The sequence below is a fragment of the Phyllostomus hastatus genome, unplaced genomic scaffold (assembly GCF_019186645.2).
Source record: "Phyllostomus hastatus isolate PE091 unplaced genomic scaffold, TTU_PhHast_1.1 phas_contig_34, whole genome shotgun sequence".
NCBI classification, from domain to species: Eukaryota; Metazoa; Chordata; class Mammalia; order Chiroptera; family Phyllostomidae; genus Phyllostomus; species Phyllostomus hastatus.
Genome location: NW_025333857.1, coordinates 36,406,155 through 36,428,020, shown reverse-complemented (window position 1 = coordinate 36,428,020; position 21,866 = coordinate 36,406,155). Strand labels below are relative to the sequence as shown.

General features: G+C 32.7%; 1 protein-coding gene across 3 annotated transcripts in view; it reads right to left on the bottom strand.

The window, feature by feature from the left end:
• Window positions 1-21,866, bottom strand: part of VPS13A (vacuolar protein sorting 13 homolog A) — a 208,293-nt gene that overhangs the window by 54,541 nt on the left and 131,886 nt on the right. For all 3 annotated transcript variants that reach the window (XM_045840536.1, XM_045840537.1, XM_045840535.1), the window contains exons 46-58: window positions 21,332-21,435; window positions 20,708-20,990; window positions 18,359-18,754; window positions 17,990-18,094; window positions 17,707-17,853; window positions 12,702-12,830; window positions 12,202-12,335; window positions 6,979-7,108; window positions 5,205-5,437; window positions 2,075-2,228; window positions 1,423-1,569; window positions 1,134-1,215; window positions 233-302 (exon numbers count right to left, since the gene is read on the bottom strand). In XM_045840536.1, coding sequence (XP_045696492.1) covers window positions 233-302; window positions 1,134-1,215; window positions 1,423-1,569; window positions 2,075-2,228; window positions 5,205-5,437; window positions 6,979-7,108; window positions 12,202-12,335; window positions 12,702-12,830; window positions 17,707-17,853; window positions 17,990-18,094; window positions 18,359-18,754; window positions 20,708-20,990; window positions 21,332-21,435 — 2,114 coding nt within the window. The remainder of the gene's footprint in view (window positions 1-232; window positions 303-1,133; window positions 1,216-1,422; window positions 1,570-2,074; window positions 2,229-5,204; window positions 5,438-6,978; window positions 7,109-12,201; window positions 12,336-12,701; window positions 12,831-17,706; window positions 17,854-17,989; window positions 18,095-18,358; window positions 18,755-20,707; window positions 20,991-21,331; window positions 21,436-21,866) is intronic.

The window sequence follows — 21,866 nt, the reverse complement described above, 5'->3', positions numbered from 1 at the left end:
AAATGCCCATAACTTAAAAATGGCTATTTTTAATATCTAGGCATATTTCATTTGGAGCCTTCTAATTCTCCACAATTATAAAATAATTGATTTTTCTGTGATAATTATAATTTAATATTTTATACTTAAATCTTTTACTCATCCAACATTTATTTTTTAAAGAGTACAATAAACTCACTTATTTAAATCAAAACATTAAATACACACTCCAGAAATGGATTAAGACACTTACTTAATGCGCGATATCTGGGAGTGCCCTGCAGATCTCATGACAATACAGACGTCTGTAAAAGGCTTTGGTGCTGTAAAGGTCAATAATATGATCAATCCCAAAATGCTTTAAACAAAAGATAATAAGCATTTTCTTGCAATGTAATGTACATCACAATGACCAACTAAATTATTTACTCAATTATGAGTATCAATTAAAATTACTAGTATTTGCATGATTCATTACAATCTTAACTTCAGACTCCAGGATTGTTTTTGTAAATTATCTACATTCACTATAAGGATTACCAATCCTTTAAATCCATAATTTTAAATTAGAAGCAAGCATTAGAAGCATCAGGGAAACTTCGTGAAAACACAGATTTCAGGATCTTGCCCCAGACTTCTAGATGGAAGGGCTTGGGCACGCACACTGGTCAAAAAGCTTCTGAGCAGATTATGAATATTCCTTAGATAGTTTAGAGTCAGTGGTATGGAGGTGGGGGTGGAAAGCAAAAAGAGGGGAGGGAAGCAGGGTAGTGGGATGGGAAGGGAAAGTGAGGAGAAGAGAAACAGAGAAGAAAGTGAAGGGGAAGAAGAGGATGGAAGAAAGGACCTATCAGTCACTGTCGTGGAAATTATAGGATACTTTCCATGGTGGTCAATGAACAGTCTGAACTTGAGCTTCACAATTTATTCATAGGTCCCAGTGACTTTTAAATCAGAGATTTAAAATTTGTAATTTTTGAAAATTAACATTTCTAATAATTTAAATATATATTTCTAGTTAATCTTTTCTTCAGTATTTATTCGGTTTTGTTGAAGTTAGCTGAATAAAATGGTTTCATTTCATATTTTTTATAGTAAAAAACCCCAAATATCTAATAGTACCCTTTTTATGGCACTCCAGAAATATAACAAACCTGAATCCATGGTGACTGACTTGGGAGGTCTAATAGGATAAAATACAAATGGAAATATAGCACCATGTATCTGGTTTTGGATCTAAGAAAATTAAAAAAAAAAAACAGGTCAGTATATGCATATGTTAATTACAGAACCTGACTAGAATAGCAAGATTTAAGAAGTAGAAAGAATCAAAGAATCTAGAACCACACTGAAATGGAAGAGCTAACTAAAATAGACCATGGGAATACATTAGTTTATTGCTCATTCCTTTAGAATATAATTTGCCAATCTTTTCAAACTCACCTGTATTCTATAAATTTGAATTCTAAATGATGACTGATGTGCAGATGTGTTATATTCCACTTTTAATGCTGGCAGATAATTTCTTCGTATAGCTATTTCATGTGGTTGCAGAATTTTCATGTTACTACCACTAGGTGTAAAGACAACCTGAAAGACATTCCATCCCCCCAAACACAGAATTTCTCTTTACTCATAATTCATTAAAATTAGAAATCTGTACCAAAATATTTTAAATATTAATTAAAACAACAGGCTAAACATTTGGTTAGGTTCAGATTGAGATCTTTATAGCCCATATCTATACAATTCACAAAACTACTCAGATATTCCTTACAGCGTGGTTGTATGATTTTTTATGCAAATTTACTAAAATTTACCACAAACAAGTGATAAAAAATAAAATAATCTTAGAAATAAAATAAATAAAAAATAAAAAGCTATTGGCATGTTAACCAAGGACCAGATTGTTTGCATCTCAAGAGAAAGTCTGAGTTTTTAACAGACAACTATTTAAAATATTTTGTTTAAAGTATGTGTTACAACATTCATTGTTTTACAACAAAATAAGCCTTTCCTTAAAAATTCACTAGTGATTAATCTAATTACAACAAATAAATATTAAGACTTCATTATCAGTACTTAAAAATATTACCGGGATATTAGTGTCCAACTCAGTAACCTTATCTTCTGAAGGTGAAGATTCAATATATTCCTTAAATTCTTTCTCTAATTTCTCAGTGTGCTTTACACTCATTGGCTTCCATCTTGCCTTCTTCTTGGGCTTTGTCTCCCAAACCACATCAGAACTTATATATGAAAGCAAAAATCATGGTACTAATTTATACACATTTACATTTTAACTGGTTTACTACATGAATTACAAAACCTTGAGTAAAAATTCTGCAATATCTTCAATAATAAGCAAGCATATTACAAGTTTAAACACGTGAATTCATTCAAACAATTTATTAAATTCCTACTTATGCACCATTCTAGGTGGTAGGAATACTATCTGTAAACATCTCTCCCATTCTGAAGCTTTATTTTAGCTAAGGACATAAATATAGTAATTTAGCATACTTTAACATATTAGGAGGTGAAATTCTTTTGAAAGAAAAAAAAGTAGGGTAAGGTAGATATGGAATATTGAGATATGTAAATTGGGGGAGTTGCCATATTAAAATAGAGTGGTCAACAGGGCTTTAGAAGCCCAAGGCTTTGTCATAGAAGATTTCAAGAATCTTAAAGGAAATTTATCCAGAAGACAATAAGTGAGCATTTCAAGCAGAGGGACCAGTTAGAGCCAAGGCTCCAAAGCACGTGTAGTGTGTGAAGAGGAGGAAGGAGAGTGGCGTACCTGGAACACATTAAGAGAAGATGAAGTAAGACAGATTGTGAGAGGCCAAACAATGGGAAAGCCTTGTAGGATATTGTAAAGACTTCGAGTTTTACTCTGTGATGAAGAACCACTAATTAATTATGAGAAGATCAGCGACATGATTTGACTTAATCTTTGTTAGGAATACACTGCTGGGATGGGAGAAGAGATAAGCGGATAACTGCTAGAAGCAGACAAACTTGTTAGGAGTTTAATTGCAGTAAGCTGGGAGAAAAATGGTGATGGTTCTGCCTAGGATAATAGCAGTGAGCTAGTGAAAAGTGGTCAGATTTTATGTATGTTTTGAAGGTAGAGCCAGCACAGAACTTCTAGATGGATTATATGTGGGGTGTGAGATGGAGATGAATCGAGATGACTCTAAAGTTTTTGCCCTAAGCAACTAGAAAGATATAGTTGTCATTAACTTTAAAGGGGAAGCAGGTTTTGGTTAGAAGATCAGGAATTGGGTTTTAAACATATAAAGTTTAAGAAGTCTCTTAGGTATCTGAGTAGAAATTTTCTGTAGGCAGTTGGACATATAAGCCTGGAGTTCAAGGGGGAAAATCTGGCTGAAGATGTATTTCTAGAAAATTCTGACATATATGTAGTACTTGAAATCACAAAACTGAAACATAGAAGAGGACTAAGGTCTGAGAGCCTCATCGCACCCAATATTGTCTTCTCAGTGGAGAAGACAAGGAACCAACAAATGAGACTAAGAATGTTGGTACAGAAAGAAAAATCAAAATGATGAGGAACCCTGAAGTCAAGTCAAAGAAGTGGTTGATAATAGTGCAATGAACCCGGCAATACACTGGTCTCTAGGGTGATTTTGACACCAGTTTCATGGTACATTGACAGCAAAGGCCTATTTGGAATAGTTAAAAAAGAACTGAACATAGTGAGTACATTTAACTCTTCTGTAATGGACAATACTTTTGGGCAGTTTGGCTATAAAAAGAAGCAAATAAATATGTAGTAGGTAGCAAGGAAATTAGGTTTTAAGTTGAAAGAAGTAACACTGACAGGAACAATTCAAAAGAGAGCCAAAAATTGTTGATATAGGAGAAAGAAAGGAGAATAACTGTGTTGGTGTCTCAAGAGGTAAAAGGGAATATAATACATGCAAAAGGAGAAAAAATTATTTAAATAGGAGCATATATGATGTGTATATGATAACTGTGGGGAAGTATGTCAGCATAGTAGATAGGTAATAAATGATGGTGGGTAGGAAGCTGATATTGGGGGGTGGGTCTCTAAAAGTTCCTCTTTGAATGCTTCCATTTTCTCAGTGAAGTGAATGCAAGGCAGTGAGCTATGAGAGGTAATTGGGGTTTAGAAAGACAAAGTATAAAACAATAATGTAGGGAAGACAGAGTGAAAGGAACAAATCTAATTCACTGAAAAGTTGCTGAAAAAATATAGAATAAAAAAATCTATCCACATTCCAAAATTACTTCACTCTTTTTCAGTATGTAAGTTATTCAGTTTTGTTAGGTATTCTATTTCCTTATTCCTTCTAAAATTTATATTAACTTAATTAAAAGAAAGTTAGGAAACATATATTATTTATTTCCACTTGCACCCACACCACAGCATTGGATATAATAGGCTTAAAATCTGTTGCCTCCTTGACATTTTTGTTTAAATAATAAACACATTTTTTGAGAACAATAAATATTTTTAACAAAATAGTGTTTAATATTCTGTTTAAAATGGATTCCATTCAATAAGAAGTCAGGGGCATTTCTAGATACATTTAGAGAGAAAAACAAATTTAGATCTGTATTATATACCTTTAATATATATACTTATTTAATAGTTTAAGTCAAAGGATTGAAACTATATTATTGTGGTTATACAGATTAGAATCCAGAAATGCTTTCAAACTAGGAACAAACATAAATTATTAATTTTATTTTGAGTTTTTATGACTAGGAATAGTAAAGGTATAGGGGAAGAAGAGTTTCACTAGTGATAACTTATATGGGGAATGATAAAGTATTACTTTATAACATCTTAAAGTACCAAGGTCAAAATAGAACATAATTGTCTTTACTCTTTGAACAACTGTTTAAGGAACATCTACAATATACCCTGCATTGTAATAGGATAACCTTATGACATGTTAAATAAAGTATACTTCTGGTAAGCTGAATAAATCTAACTTTTCAGAGAGCTGAGAGAACGAACACCATAAAGATGGGTTTATAAATTTGATTTTTGATATATTCTTATCTCAAATGACTAAAAAATCTCAAGTATTTTTAAATTAGTATTACCTTCGTATCAATGGCTAACCAAAACAAAAAAGTTAAACTAAATTATTTTACATTTTACAATCACCACTCTTGATACTTAATAACTGATCATTTAAATTTATACAAATTTTAATGCACCTAACCTTGTAATGCCAATATAGGCTACTTCTTGCTTTGTGTAATTGTTGACGAGAGAAATTCCAACATCTTGTAATGCCAAAACAATTTCTTGCTCTGCTAATTCTGCTTTCTCATTTTCATATGTCACTTTAAATACCTTTGGATCTTCAGTGAATAAAATAATGCGCTGTAAGCCTTCAAAGAATGAAACTAAATAAATAGTCTTTTTCCCCGAATTTATAGCTGTCATCATATCCTAAAATAAAACCACCAAAAAAAAAAATTAAGAATACATCCCAACCAACATGAAATGTAGAATTCACATTTAAAACAATGAACATAATTATAGGACCTCCTTCATCGACTCTAACAAACTAAATTAATTAATATTTGTATTATACTGGAAGTATACATAATTAGAAACATTTGATATTAGCTTCTGCCACTATTATAATAAAGTTATTAGGAAGATACATCAATTGTTCTTTTATTTAACATCTTGATAAAATCTAATTAAATAGTCTTCCTGTGTAGATTTATCAATAATGCAAAGTATTATTCTCTCTCCTTTATTCTAAGACCAACCAATATGTTACATGTTTTCAGTTAGAAATTCACATTTTCTCACAGAGCTGAACTAAAGAGGATAAAACATGTCTACCATCTTGATTGCATGCTCTACAAAGCATGGACATTCACCACAGGTGAGTAATTCTGCAGGAAGTCCTTACATATCAGCATGGTGCTGATATCAGTGTCTTGAGGTTCAATGACAAGAAAAATATAGCAAATTGTAATAATTAACATAGTTATCCATAAATTTCTAGTTAAGTAACATTCTGATTAAGAAAAAATATACAATATATGTGTCATGTTATAATCCACTGAAATGAAAAACTGGAGTTGCTACCATAAAATCACTATCTAGGAAGAGTTATATTACTTATGATTCTTTCTAAAATACATAGCAGTAAAATTACATTGAGAAATAAGAAAACTAACTTATTTTCAAATATTTCCAAAGTCTGGCGATTACCAGAGTGAAGGGAGTTCAGAGAGAGGCAGGAGAGGGGAAGGGGGATAAGTGGTAATGGAAGGAGACTTGACTTAGGGTGGTAAATACACAACACAAAATACAAATGATATATTTTTCACAGAAAACCTATATAATTTTATTAGCCAATGTCATCCCAATAAATTTAATAAAAAATAAAATGAAGTCTTTCTAATATTTTGTAGTGGATTTCAACTTTAAAAAAGCTAAATCTGAAATCCATCATTATGACATAAATATGCAAAACTACTAATCAACAGATAGAGTCAAATTAAGACATATTTGGAAAGACATAAAATTTTAATAAAACAATTTCTGAAAGCCATTGAAAATGTTACTGGAAAATGATTATGTATAACTTTATCATTATGAAAAAAACTAATCTATAATCACTTGCTACCAGAAATAAATTCTTTAGTTAGTAGAGCCATAGGTGTTCCTTACACAAGTGAAAATAACCTAGGATGACTGTCAGTGAAGAGCTTATCTGTTTATGATGTGAATGCTGAAAGCAACCTCTCTCAGCACAATTTACCTCTATAACATAATGGAAGCAAATAATGATGTAGACAAAGTTAGACTAGTTCCAGTGTGAAACATTCTTGGCTAAGTTAAAGTTTGAATGCCACTCTTAAAATCTTTGACAGTTTCTTTTACAAGTGTAAATATAAAACAAGCATTAAACTAGCAAGGTTAAAAGAGAATACCATTTAAAAATAGCTACCGAGACCACCAATACATACATCCTTTTGTGTCACTTCACCGTAGCATTTCCCACAACTCCAATTCAGTTTTCTAGAGCCCACTGGATCAGCCCACGTATAAAATACTGCTTTTCCAGGAGGGAGAGAATCTTCTATTTCACTGAGAGAACTGACATAAGTAGTAAATACATGCATTAAACTAAGTGTAAGTATATGGATATATAAAGAACCCAAAATAACACTTCATTAATTCTGAGTGCAATAAATGAGATGTATAATAGCTCTGATTAAGAATAGACTGTACATTTTTCCTTATGCAATGGAAAAGTTTTCTAAGAAAATAATGAGAATACTTCAAGGAAAGTATTTGTCCTACATAGGAAATAAAGGTCTTCAGGTCTTTCAAATTATTTTTTCAACTTTTGTGTTAATAGAAATTAATTATGAAAGAAAAATATTCCAATTACTTTACTTTATTTATACTAAATCTGAGAGAATTTAATTGGGTTGGTAACTCTTCCCTAAGTATTGGTTTTGGTCTGGCAAAAAAAAATACAGCTCAATTATTTCTAAAAACCTAAGACACAGAATATAAATCTAAGAAATTCAATCAATTCACAAATTGATTACCAGAATAAAAAAACTAAAGAAGTTACAAACCAAATGAATAATAAAATATAACTTTTGTGAGCTGTATAAGTTGATTCTCCAGATTAAAGGACATCATTGGTTATGAGACAAAATTAATAACAACAGAACATCATACTAGAGATATCTTTGTAAATCATTTAAATTTTAAGAAAATAAAGAGAAAACAGTCTACAAACATCTAGGAAAATCGAAATTACACACAAAGTAATAAAAATAAGACTCGTCTTACACTTTTCTAAGATACTGAATGACAGAAAACAGTGGAGCAATGACTACACAATTTTAAGGAAACAGCTTATGACAAAGGTTTTTGTCAAACTGTCATTAATTTTCATGAATAAGATATTTTCAAACAAGCAATAACATAATTATTATTCACAAAATCTTACTGAAAAAGTAACTCATAGACTTTTCCAAGCAATCCAGACATGACTCAAAGTAAAATTTTAAGAACTGAGATGTAGAAATATTAAGTAACTAAACCAGTCAAAAAATCAACTTGTCAATGTTATAAATAAATGCAAATGTGAAAAAAGCCTTGAGTGAACATATTTTTTAAAATCTATCCATTTTATGTTAACCTGGATCAAAATCCCAAATTATATTCATAAGACACCAGGAATTTGGAAAGAGGAGTTGAAGAAAATGTAGAAGTATTCCAAATCTTTCATGGGTAGTTAGCACTCTCAAAATTTAAAATGCGTCAACATCTTCCAGAACAAAAAAGTAATTATCTAGAACAGAAACAGAATGCATATTTTCCAAACATCACTAGCAGAAAATAATCTACAATATGAAAGTGTAGCAATGGATCATAAATTAGTTATTATAGGGATTAAAAATAGGTTAAAGATCTTTAAAGGAGTATTTATTTGATAGTGATTCTATATGATGGAATATCATGCATTCATTAAAAATTGTTTTTGAAGTTTACATACTTACAATAGTTGTTAAAAATGAGACTCGGGTAGACAGATGAAAAGAAATAGTAAAACAGTGTGAAAAAGGCATTAAAATGTTGACAGTGTTGAGATTCCAGGAATTATAGTTTTCTCACAGCTTTTCTACAGAATTTTTAAAAATTGGCAAATAACACTTTTATGTGCAGGAAACAATTAACAGCCATAGTAACAACAACAAAAATACCGAGGGAAAGGAAAGCATAGGAGATAAAAGCCCTATACTTCTTATATTTTTTATGAAAAAATATCAAATGTAAGTATGTTGAGCAGATAAAATAAAAACCACAGTCCTCAGAATGTTAACTATGGATATGTACATGACTTAAACTCACAAGAAAATGACAATACAATGACAAACACTTTCATCTACACATGTCAAGGTGCAATCAAAAACTGGGTGTATAGATTAAGGTGGTAAAGGAAGGGATCCCAGGAAAGTGGAGTTTTTCTGGAGGAAATGAAAACCTATACAGGTAGAAATGCATGGAAGGACCCAGAGCATTCAGGAAACAAAGACTTCAGCTGGTCTTAAGTATAGGTTAAGAGTTATGCAACAAAAAGAGAAATGTTTAGAAAGGTAGCCTAGAAATAGGCTACCTTAAAATTTTATTTTAAAAGAAATGAAAAGCCACTGAAGAACTCTAAACAGGAGAGAGATATGATTATATTTAGCATTTCTAGAAACCTACCTCTAGTGGCAAATAGAGGATTGAATATTAGGAGCCGAAATGACAGGAGAGATTAGACAAAAGGAAAAGATGTGAAAAACAGAGTTTAACTGGTTGGCGTGGTGAGGCAGGGGAAATCCAGGATGACAGGAAGAGATGACACTGCCATTCACAGAGAAGGATCTGGAGGAGGAGGAGAGTTTGCAGCACAATGAGGAGGTCAGTTTTGAATTCGGTTCTTGTGTGGTATTATTTAGTAGGTGGCAGCCTGAAATATCACAGGCTCCAAGAGCAGGCTGTGTTGGAGTAAAGGTTTGGGGAGCACTGGCACCTAGGACTCTGGATTCAATCAGACTCTTGATGTAATAACTACTTCAAATAATTGTAAATCCAAATCTAGTGTTCACTCTTGCAGGCTGTAAAACTGCAAATTTTATGTTTCCATTAAGATTGCAATTTTTTTTTTTGGAATTTCAACACAGGATCAGATTCTAGTTGCTCCCTTATCCCTTACTTTTACAATTAAAACAATCCAGTAGATAAGATTTCTAAAAACTTCATGCCTGAATTGTACTATTAAAAAAATAGCAAGGTCAAGGTCAAGAAAAGACTAAGAAGCTTCTACTTGAGCCTCAGCTAGGCTCATCTATATGTCAGAGAATTAAGTTATGATGTGCTACATTGTAAGTGGAATATAAAGAATTAACTCAGCTACTATATATCTAGAATATTACCAGCCATGCACCTACCTTTGACAGAACTGAGAAAATAGTCACTAAAGTCCTTTTCTGTAGGTCTTGATTCTGTGAACACTATTTGGGAAAGATTACTTGAGGTCCATGGATTGAGGAAAATCATTTCTACTAGTTTTTGTTAGTTTTTTAGAATTCTCACTGGAGGATGTTTATTGATTTTACAGAGAAAGGAAGGGAGGGGGGAGGGTTGGGAAGGGGCATGGACACACACACACACACACACACACACAAACACACACACACTGATTGGCTGGCTCCCATACATGCCCTGACTGAGAATGGAACCCGCAACCTAGGTATGTCCTCTGACCAGGAATTAAACTTGCAAGCATGTGTGTGTGTATGGGGACATTTCAACCAACGGGGCCACTGAGCCAGGGCTGTTTTTGTCATTTTTAATTAATACATTTATTATTTTATTATATAGATTATCATAAAAAATAAACTTTCCTGTCTCTCAACATCTTCCACAGATGAGAGAACTGACAGGCAAAGAGGGGTTCTAGGTTATGTGCCAGCCCAGCCTTGGGGTCCTCCCTCAATGTTTATTGGAGTCAGTGATTAGAACTGTACATTTAGCAGTGGAAGGAAAGCAGTACACTGATAAATATGAGCCCACTTATAATTGATAGATGAAAACAAACTAAAAAGAGCAGACAAAATAATTTTAAGATAGTCTGGGACCAGTAACTACAGGAACAAAAAGTTTCATAAAACTACAGCATAACTACAAGGATATAATATCACAGAAAATTGAAACAATGATATTATTAGGAGTCCTGAAATATCAATATATAAATACAGTCTTTAGTGAAGTTTTGAAATGTAGCAGTCCTTTAGCATACACCTCAGCAAGAAGATACCTACTGTTTTAAAAAAAACATTGAGGTTTGAATATTTATATTGTGTTCATTAAAAATACAAAAAAATTGGAAAAATAGACAAAATAAGGATTAACCCTGACATTTTCCTCACAGAATTCCACAATGATCAAGCTTCTGCCATACTTGCTTAAGTTTTCCTTGTTGTTTTACTGAGGCATTTGAAAATTAATTAAGAGAGAACATACTTATGTCTAATACACATATAAAAAGATGCTCATTATCACTAATCATCATAAAAATGAAAATAAAAATCACAATGAGATATCTCCTCACACCTATTAGAATGGCTATTATTTTTTAAAAAAAGGAACAGAAAAGATACAACAAGCATTGGCAAGAATGTGGAGAACAGGGTACCCTGGGTACTGCTGCTGGGACTGTAACTCAGTATATAGCCACTGTAAAAAACAGTATGGCATTTCCTCAAAAATTTAAAAATAAAACTAGCACATGATCCAGCAATTCTATTTCTGCACATTTAGCCCCCTCCCCCAAAAAACCCTCAAGAAAACACTGACTCCAAAAGAGTGACACCCATGTTCATTACTGCTTTATCTACAACTGCCAAGACATAGAAATAGTCTAAATGTCCAATGACAGAAGAAGAGATAAACAAAATGTGGTACATGTATACAGTGAAATATTATTCAGCCATATAAAAGGAAAATTTGCCATTTGTGACACCATGGAAGGACCTTAAGGGTATTATGCTAAGTGAAATAAGTCAGAGAAAGACAAATACCACATGATCTCACTTACATGTGAAATCTTAAAAAAAAGAAAAAAAGAACACAATTTAGAAAACCCAAACACATAAATACAGAAAACAGATGGGTGGCTGGCTGCCAGGGGTGGAGTTGGGGAATAGACAAAATGGGTGAAGGTAGTCAAAAGGCACAAACTTCCAGTTATAAAATAAACGTCATGCAATGTACAGCATTGTGACCACAGAATAATACCGTATTTTTTTAATTGCTAAGAGAGTAAATCTTAAAGGTCTCATCACAAGAAAAAAATTATAACTATGTGTGGTGATGGATGTTAACTAGCTTTGTGGTGATCATTTTGCCATATGTGCAAGTATCAAATCATTCTGTTGCATATCTGAAACTGATACAATGTTATACATCAATTATACCACAGTTTAACAACAGTATAGCTATGAAGTCAGTTTTACTCCTACATATCTCAGTATACATTTTTAAAAAAAATAAGAACACAGTTTAATATAGCCAAAACACCATTATCAGTGTTTGTATTTTTAAGAAATCATCATAAAGTCAGTGTCTCATCACTTAGACTTTGCTCAAATCAGGTGATACTGCATTTGTGATAATCTTACCTTTGCCTATATTCAATAATGTCTTCCTTAGTGTGATTTATTAACAGGAATGTAGCTGCCCCATCATGATAATCTGAAAATGTAATAACTGTAGAATGCTCAGCCAAGTTAACTTCTGCTATAATACCTCCAAGCTAGAAAAAAAGGGAACAAATATTCTCTAATATGATCATTTCTAAAGAATATTAACATTTAATAATGAAACTATTCATAACTTTTTTATTTTATATTGTATGTTTGGGAAACCACGCTCTTAATTATTATATATAGATGTGTCAAATTCCAGATGTATATTTTAGGCACTTCAACTAACTTTCTGTAAAACAAATTGTTTTATGCTTGTCTCCTTTTAGTACTCTTTCCCTTCACAAGCACACAAAAAATCTTTGTTCATTTTTGGTGAAAGGAAAAAAATAATGAGAAAATTATTTGATGCAAAAAAATTAAATATTAGTAAGTAACATTAGCTTCTTTAATCCCTCCCCCTCAAAAAATATTACCTCATTATCCAGATGCAATAAAATACAGTTTTCTTGCTTGTTAAAATGTATCTTTTTGGGAGGGCCTTTACTTCTTTCAACTTGAATAAGAAGTGTATTTGAAGCATCCTCAGGCCAAAAGGGGATACACTAAAACATACATATTACATATATTTATTTTTAAAAAACAACAGATTGCATCATAAAGACCTTTATCATTTTAATAAACCCATCAGAGTACACTTAAGATAAAATTAAAGTAAATCTCTTTCAATACTGTTCTAGTTATTGGGTTGTTTACCTAAACAGCTGTAAACTGTCCACTTAGAGATGGGCTGTCACTTGTGGGCCGGGTAAATGAAAGCAGTAATTGGCAGTAAGTTGAAAAGCTACGATACACAGAGATTTTAATGTGGTACAGATCTAGGGAAGGGTTAAAATCCAGGAAGTCAGCTGAGGAGAGAGCTGGGAATCAAGTGAAATGATAATACAAGCTTAAAACAAGGATATACTTAGTCATGAAAAATCATAATCAGATTGTAGGCATCATTTGGTAATTAAGCAGTAGTCAAAGTACACACAAATGCTGACTCAGGATACGTGTTAAATCCAGAGTTGGGGAAGTTAAATAAGGGTAAGAAGTAAAAGAAATATTCAAAGTTCAAGTAGGAAATAGGTTCAAAATCTTAACAACAACCTGGATATCAGTGATCTGGAAACCAAACTAAAAGAATAGGAGGTAGTGAGTATACCCAGACAGAAAACTGGACAATAGGAGCTGGAAACAAAGAAAAGAGCTGAAAGAACAGGAAAGGAGAAGCAAACTTGTCTGAAAGCTACTGTAAACCCTGTCTTAGTGTGATAGGCCCTGACCAGGACTGGAGGCTTCACATATTTCAATGAGACTGTTCATGTGTGACTCTGATTATCACCATATGACCTGGGAACAATGTAGCAGAACTGAGATGTCAAGTCAGTTCTACTCAACCGTAAAAGGTGATTAACAGAACTAGATATGGAACATGGTAAAGGCTATAGGAGGCTGAGAAGGTTCCTCTCAGGGTTTCTTGCAACCTAGCAGAAACTTACCTGGAATACTAATCCAAGTATACTTCCCATAAGCAACAGATGTGCTCTTTGAACATCCCCTAAACTGCTATTTTCTGATAGCCTTTGCCTTAAAAATATGTTTTTATGTTTAGTAAGGTATGCTGTGTATCTTTTAAAAATCTTATGTGCTCCGCCTATTGAGACTAGAGAAAGAAGGAAAGCATTTGTCTTTTGTAGTTGAAAAATAGAAATAATAGATAAGTTTTAACAAATCTACATAGGTAATAATCATGAGTATAAATCTTAGGGTAAGCTTTGCCATGATAAGCTAAAATTGAAATGTAAAACTTTTAAACTAGCAAAGAAAACCTATCTTAAAAAAGACTAAAAATGAAAATAAAATAAAAAATAAGTTGTTATTCAGTTTTAACTGCAATTAATGTAAAATATAACTGTTCAAAGACAGGCTATAGATTAGGTACTTAAAAAAGATCCAATAATGTTATTAGAAATAGACACATAATGCAAGACATAGAACTGTTGTAAATAAACGTATAGAAAAAGACACACTTAGAAAAATCTATAAAGCAAAGCAAGGCTGGAGTTGTAATGGTAGTAACTAGACATAGAGCTCTGCATCCAACAAACCAAGATCCCATAGACTTAATGAGCACACATGGAACATTTGCAAAAATAAATCATATATTTATTCAGCAAATATGTATTGAGAGCATACTGTGTGTAATCACTATTCAAAACCCTCCAACAGTTCTCCATTTCACTCAGAGCAAAAGCTAAAATCCTTGCAATGGCTTAAAAAGTTCTACATTATTCTTCATCACCATTATACCTTGTTCTCTGCTACTTTTCCTCCTTTCAGTAACATTGGCCACTTTTGCTATCCCTCGAACAGGCTAAGTATTCTCCTTCCTTAGGCCACCAGCCCCGGCTGATTCTTCTATCTCTAATGTTCTTCTCCTGATATCTCCATTGCTGAGGAGTCTGGCTCCTGGCTATGTGTAATTTTTCAGGTCAGAACATAGTCAGTTACAAAGGGGATTTTATCTGGCAGGCCTCACAGTGAATAGACGACCTTCTCATACCAGACTAGGTGCACAGCCAGAGCACTGCATTGTCAAGGACTCAGTTCTACCTCCAGCCAAGCTCAAACATGTATATGATTCCTACCCCAGGCAACTTCATTTGGGTCCCCTTTATTAGGGCCCGTGGCAGAAGCCTTCCTCAGGAACCTCTGCAAAACTTTGTCAAGATGAGAGGAGAAACCTTGAGGAGGTTTCTCTTGGAAACTGAAAAGAGAAAGCTTATTCTCTACTCTAACTCAGAGCTCAGGACTTTTCCACTCATAGCCTTTCCCCCCTGCTTTCTCCCTTCCCCCAGGTCCATAAAAAAGCCTTTTGTTCAGGGCTCCCCTGACGGTGATAAAACCCCCTTATCTGTGCTAATCCACCTGACCACTGACCAATGCTGCTCCTGGGGGGACTCGATGCTTTTTCCAGTTTAGTGTCTTGTTCATATCATCACAGTAGGTAATCAAAAGCTTGACTGTTATATTCATTTAGGTTTGTTGTGTTAATCAGCTACTCCAATACCTAGCAGCTCAGCTCCAGCTCAGCTGAACTCCTGAGAATTGCTACCTCTCACATTTCTTCCAAGTCTGTTGAAATTCGACCTCTGAGTCCTATCCTTGACCGCCTTACATAAAATTATAGTTCACTCTTGCTCGTGATAACTCTTACTACTTCCTTGTCTGTCTTATTTCCTTTTCCTCCATTACAGTGGTCACCTTTAAACATATTATATATTTTATTAATTGATCATGGCATTATTAATTTATTGTTTTCCTACACCTCCCTTGAAATACAAACTCCATTAGGTCAGGGACTTGTTGCTTTGTTAATATGTATCTATCATGAGCCACACAGGAGTACACAGTAAGTATTTGCTGAAAGAATGTATTAACAGGCAGACTTGAAAAAAAATAGAGCTTCTAGAAATGAGAAATATAATTATTCAAACAAAAAACCCAACCAAAGGCTTAGAAAGCAGTTTAGACACACTAAAAGTAAAAATTTAGGGAAGATATGTATGTAGAATTTATCCAGATTGCAGCACAGAGTTATACAGATGAAAAATATAAAAAAGACGTTAGGAGACATGGAAGATAGAATGTAAAAGTCTAGAATATGTTTGATTAAAAGCTCAGAAGGGGAAATGGGAGGACAGGGGAGAGACAATATTTAAAGAAACAATAGTTGCAAATTTTCCAGACAGTATGAAGAATTATTAATCCACAGACCTAGAAGTAAGACATCTCAAGCAGGATATATAAAATTTTGGAACCCACATGTGGGTAAACAGTAGTAGGACTGCAGAACATCAAACACAGAGACTGAAGGCAGCTAAAGAGAAAAGAAAGATAACCTCCAAAGAAATGACAGAACCACTCCACAAAAAGGGATGCCAAAAAACAGTGGAGGGAAATATACATGCTGAGAAGAATGAGAATTCATTATCAAGAAAAAGTACCATGAAGTAAAGATGATGATAAAAACTGGGGAGCATTATGTTAAGTGAAATAAACCAGGCAGTGAAAGACAAATACCATATGATCTCACCTAAAAGTGGAACCTAATCAAGAAAAAGAACAAGTGAGCAAAGTATAACCAGAGACACTGAAATTAAGAACAAACTGACAGTAACCAGAGGGGAGGTGGGAGAGGGGAGAAGGGGGAAGGGTTTTCAGGAACAACTATAAAGGACACACAGACAAAACCAAAGGGGGGGGCAGGATCAAGGGTGGGAAGTGGGGATGGCTGGGGTGGGGGGGAGTGGCAGGGGAAAATGGAGACAACTGTACTTGAACAACAATAATAACGTGAACAAAAATTTAAAAATAATTATTATTTTTATTTTATTTTATTTTTTTTTAGAGAGGGAAGGGAGGGAGAAAGAAAGAGAGAGAGAGAAACATCAATGTGCGGTTGCTGGGGGCCATGGCCTGAAACCCAGGTATGTGCCCTGACTGGGAATCGAACCTACGATGCTTTGGTTCACAGCCCATGCTCAATCCACTGAGCTATGCCAGCCAGGGCTTTAAAAATAATTATTAAAAAAATCACACAGCCTGGAAGGGCAGAACTGGGAATTAAATGTACAATGCATTCCAGAAAATGTGCCTCTAACTTAAATTCCACACTGCCTTTTGGCAATCTGAGGAATGCATAACTAACTGGAACTATCTCTTTTAAGCAAGTATTATGTTAAAATATAGGTATTAGAGGATTTATTCTCAAAAAAACTTTTATGGATAAACACAAACATTCCATTTTCCTCCAGCAACAGCACAAAGGAAATTCTAAGGGATGCACATCAAGAAGAATGATTCCAGAAGGATGGCTTAAAAACAAGAAAAGTGAATAAAAATAGTAAACATTCCTCTTATAATCCTAATATATCTAGAATAAAATTTCTTCAAAAGTAAAATATTCTATCAACCTGGGGCAGTCAGTCCTTCAGAAAGTTCTTATCTAGAGGTTTAATAGCTACAGATGGAGTAAAATAAACATTTTTCTTCTAAGTCACTATCACCTTCCTAAAAAAACTGGTTTACCATGTTCTTCAAAGGCAGCCCTAAGAGCTTCCTGAAGAAAATAAATCATTTCCTTCTGTTTCCTGAATTTATAATGTATCTAGTCTTATTTGAGTCCATTTGGCTAGTAACTATTAAATGTTCACACCTCCCTTATCAAGCAATATATTCCTAGATGGCAAGGTTTGGATTTTAATAATTAAATATCTAGGGCTTGGTTTAAATACTCAATGAATGTTCATGGAACTGAAATAAACTTGGAGGGTGCAAGTGGAAAGTTAAAATATAACATTGTAATTTCAGTTATCTAACTTCAAGGAAAAATAAAAATACAAAGACTTATGTTACTGAAATTCATCTACCTACCTGCTCCAAATCAAGAGAGAGCCATTTATCATTTCCTTCTTCAGCCACTGATACACGATACTTGCTTTTGTTTTCAATCATATAAAAAGGGGTAAATGTCACAATTCTGGTAATGTTAAAACTGCTAAGGCCAATAGTGACACCAACCTAAGGAAAAAAATATTTTCACAAAAACATTTCAAAAACTATTACATAAAATAACATCCTTAATAATTAAGTAGTCAACAGAGTCAACAGACACAGTTTAGATAGAAGTTTCATAATGAGCACAGAATGAACTCACTTGATATTCCATTTTCAGGGCTTTACACTTAACTGCTCCATGACTCCCAACAGTATCAATTGAAAACTGATCTGACAATTCACTATCAGTTACCATAAGTTGAACCTAGGAAAAAATATTTCAAATAAATTACAATTTAGTATCTTTAAAAATTCCAACCTAAACTGATATTTTTTTGCTTTTTAGTATAAATACTATATTGTTAATGCACTAAACCTTTCCCAATATGAAATTCTACTCTTTACAACCTCAAATATTTAACAAATGTTATTTCTACCTGTTTCATAAAATTTTACTCTTCAAAATTCTAAACTCTAGAAAGGACAGATAAATAGCTAAGAAAAATGAAAGTTAAAAAACGTTACATACCTTATTGTTATTAAAAAAGTGCTTGGGCTGAAAAGAAAAGAGAACTGGCATTTTATAATTAGGTGGATGCTTTCGATGAATTCCATCTGCTTTATACTGTAACATTCGACCGGTTTTATTGACCATCCAATAAGGGCTATGAAATGCCACAACTGTCTGGCCAGGATTATAAGTCACATGGATAGCAATATCTAAATCAGTCTTTTCTATTTCTGTAACACAGGTAAAATTGATGAAACTAATATCCTGTTGATTAGGTTTTATATGATATTCACTTTTCCAATCATGATTAAGGTAGTCAAGTAGTTTTAAATGTATCTTGGCCTTATCCAATTGCACAGTACAAATATGAGCAGAACATCCTTCATTTAGAGTAAATACTCTCTGTTCATTCCCCTGTAATAAAAAAATATAGTTAAATTTTTAACATTTCAGAATATGTCAAAATTCTACTTGATTCCAAATGCTATACAAAATGCTTTTGAAATATACTTCTGTCAGAACAAGACCGAAGACTTATATTCAAATTCTAACTCTGCCAGCTACGTGAACTGTGTAAATTATTTGAGATATTGAGTTATTGTATTTGTAAAATTGTCTACATGGACTATTGTTAGTATAAATCTAAATAACACAATGTGAAACTCTGCTGGAACTAATAAACATTATAAAACACTACAATTAGTAAAATATTTAAAAATCTTATCCATTAGTGATTTCAGTTTGGAAAACTAAAAAATAATGAAAAATGCATGAGAAAACTGATGGCAATCCAAAATAAGCAATCCCTACTAACTCCCATTCTTGATTTTTAACAATCCCTCACCACCCATTTCCAATTATTGTTTTGCATTTTGCGTATCTCTCAAAACTGTTCATTTCTCTCCACCCACACTCTGATTACCTTAGTTCATGTCACCGTGACCTCTTGCTTTTAAGTCTCCTAACTGCTCTTATCTCCTCTAATCCCTTCTCCATACCACAGCTAAATTGTCTTTTTAAAAGCTGATCATATGCTTTGGAAGCTAGCAAACAACATATTCCCTAAAAGCATCAAATTAAAAGTTCTAGGAGAAATGCACATAGACAGTACGTCTGGATAATTCACCAGTTTTTCCAACATCTCTAACCTAGTTCCTTACTGTTGTTATCAACAGGAATCTCTTCATCTTAAGGTTTTAAAGTAGTTAGAGCAAAAATAATTTCAGTGATTGATTCCTGACATGCTAATGTCCACAGAAGAGAAGAACAGTGGTGGTGGAGTCAGAAAGGCACATAAATGGCAACCACGTGCCTGTCAGGCATTCTACTAAATTCTTCACATACAGTGTTTCATTTGATTTTCCCCATACCCCAATTATGGGAGTTTTATTACTATGCCCATTTTATAAATGAGGATAAATAATTCAGAAAGATACTATAACCTGCCTAAAGACATATACTTAGTAAGAATACAGCTAGGATTAAATCTCAAAGCTACCTGACAGCAAAGTGCAAATTCTTAGCCACTATGTTTTCTACCAAGCATAAGAAAAAACAGATGTCCTTAAATCATAGATATGTTAATTTCACCCTCCCAAAAAATTTTATAAGAAGTGTACACATATAGTAAATCCCAATGATTAATAATTAATAGACTATAACAAAAACAATAATTAATAGGTTACAATGAAGACCTTCCTTATATTTGATAAGCATGGCAAATGTAATATTAATATCCTAAGATCAAATCAGATATAATTTGTTAAAACAGAATATTTAAAAGAAAAAGCATCTTTATAGGGCATACAAACCTTTGAGAGAACATGAGGATAATATAATATAATGTAGCAGGGTTTTTTTTCATTTAAGTCTAGTATTTGAATGGAATTTTAATACTAATTCTTGTAATTGCTTTAAAAGTTAGAATCCATCCTTTTAATGGATGATATATGAAATGTACATGCATAGAAAAGATTGAAAAATACATATTCTAAAACTAAAATGATATTTTCACCTAAAGTACTACCTTCAGACGATGTGATTATAGGCATTTTTTATTATCTCTATTTTCCAAATTTTCTAACAGAAATTTATATTACCTTCATGAATACTTTTAAAATGCCATATCACATATGTGTATATTATTTATATTCAGCCTAGTAGTCAAATTTCATAGGTAAATTAATGGAAAATATTTTTAATCCTCTTTTTATACATGATTTGAAACATTTCCTTTCCATTTGAAGTACTACCTATGACCAGGACTAAAATTTTTATTAGAACTGTAAAAAATTTATTGTTCATATTCTCAAATAACTAAAGCTACAAAATCAAAGGTACAAAGGCATTTTAAAAATTCCAAAATACCTCAATATAATAAGCAATTTTGTAAGGAAGAAGATTTCGCAGTAGGATAGGTGGCCACAAATGTATTATGTATGGTAAATCCCAACCGTCTTCTGAATATACTGACAGAGATGTCAGATTATCTTTTTCTGGGACAACATTAATAATAAATGGTTTCTTAGAAGGGTTTATAGATCTACAGTTCTTCTTAAGAAAAGTGCCTTCATTTTTTATAATTTCTTCAAAGTCAATTCCTTCACACATTTGATAGTCCTTGTCTTCTGGCTTCAGATAAAAAAGTGATCTGCATAAAAGATTAAAGAATATGTGCTGAAATGCTTTAAAAGGGAATATATTAAATTATGTGAATACAGCTTTAGAACAATGAAATTATCTCCCTCCATATTATTGTAATACATTTTTATATTTTCACAGTCTTAGAGATAGGTGAGATAGACAATAGATAGATATCTCCATCTTTCAGAAAACTAATGAAGTTATTCAGCTGTTAAGAGAAGAACATTGTTCTTATAAACTTACTATCTTAAAATGTATGTTTACAATATATGTAGCTATCCTTACCAAATCAGAAACTAAAAATTCTATGAGACTATAGAGCAAACAAAAAGAAAGATAAAGAATCACCTGTAAGATGCTAATGGTATGTTAAATTCACTTCCAGGTGTAGCTATTCCCAGTAAAGTATCCCCTTCATAAACTGAAAGTGGGATTGAAAAATGATTTCTAATCTGGGAAAGAAAAACAAATAACATTTAGTACCATTAATCTAATAAACTAAACACATTTAAAATATATTTCATCTAAACACCCCAACAAAGAACTATGCAGTAATATTTACCTTGCTTATATAAGTTAGAAATAAAACAAACATGCTATTATTTTTCCTAGAAATACAAGAAAAATTTTGACAGTTTTATAGAAAGGGAACCTCAAACAATGAAACTTTAAAAATCCTAGAAAGAAGTAAGTAGTATCTTCTTGACTTTGAGATAAGTAATAACTTCTTCTTTAAACAAAAATAATAGAAAAAGTTCAAAGGAAAAAATATTACGTCAATTTTAAATGTCTATATGACAAAGTAAAGAACAAGCCTCAGGCTGGGAAATGCCCCTTTTCATTCACACTGCTGTTTTGTGTTATTCATGGATGAGACACAGTG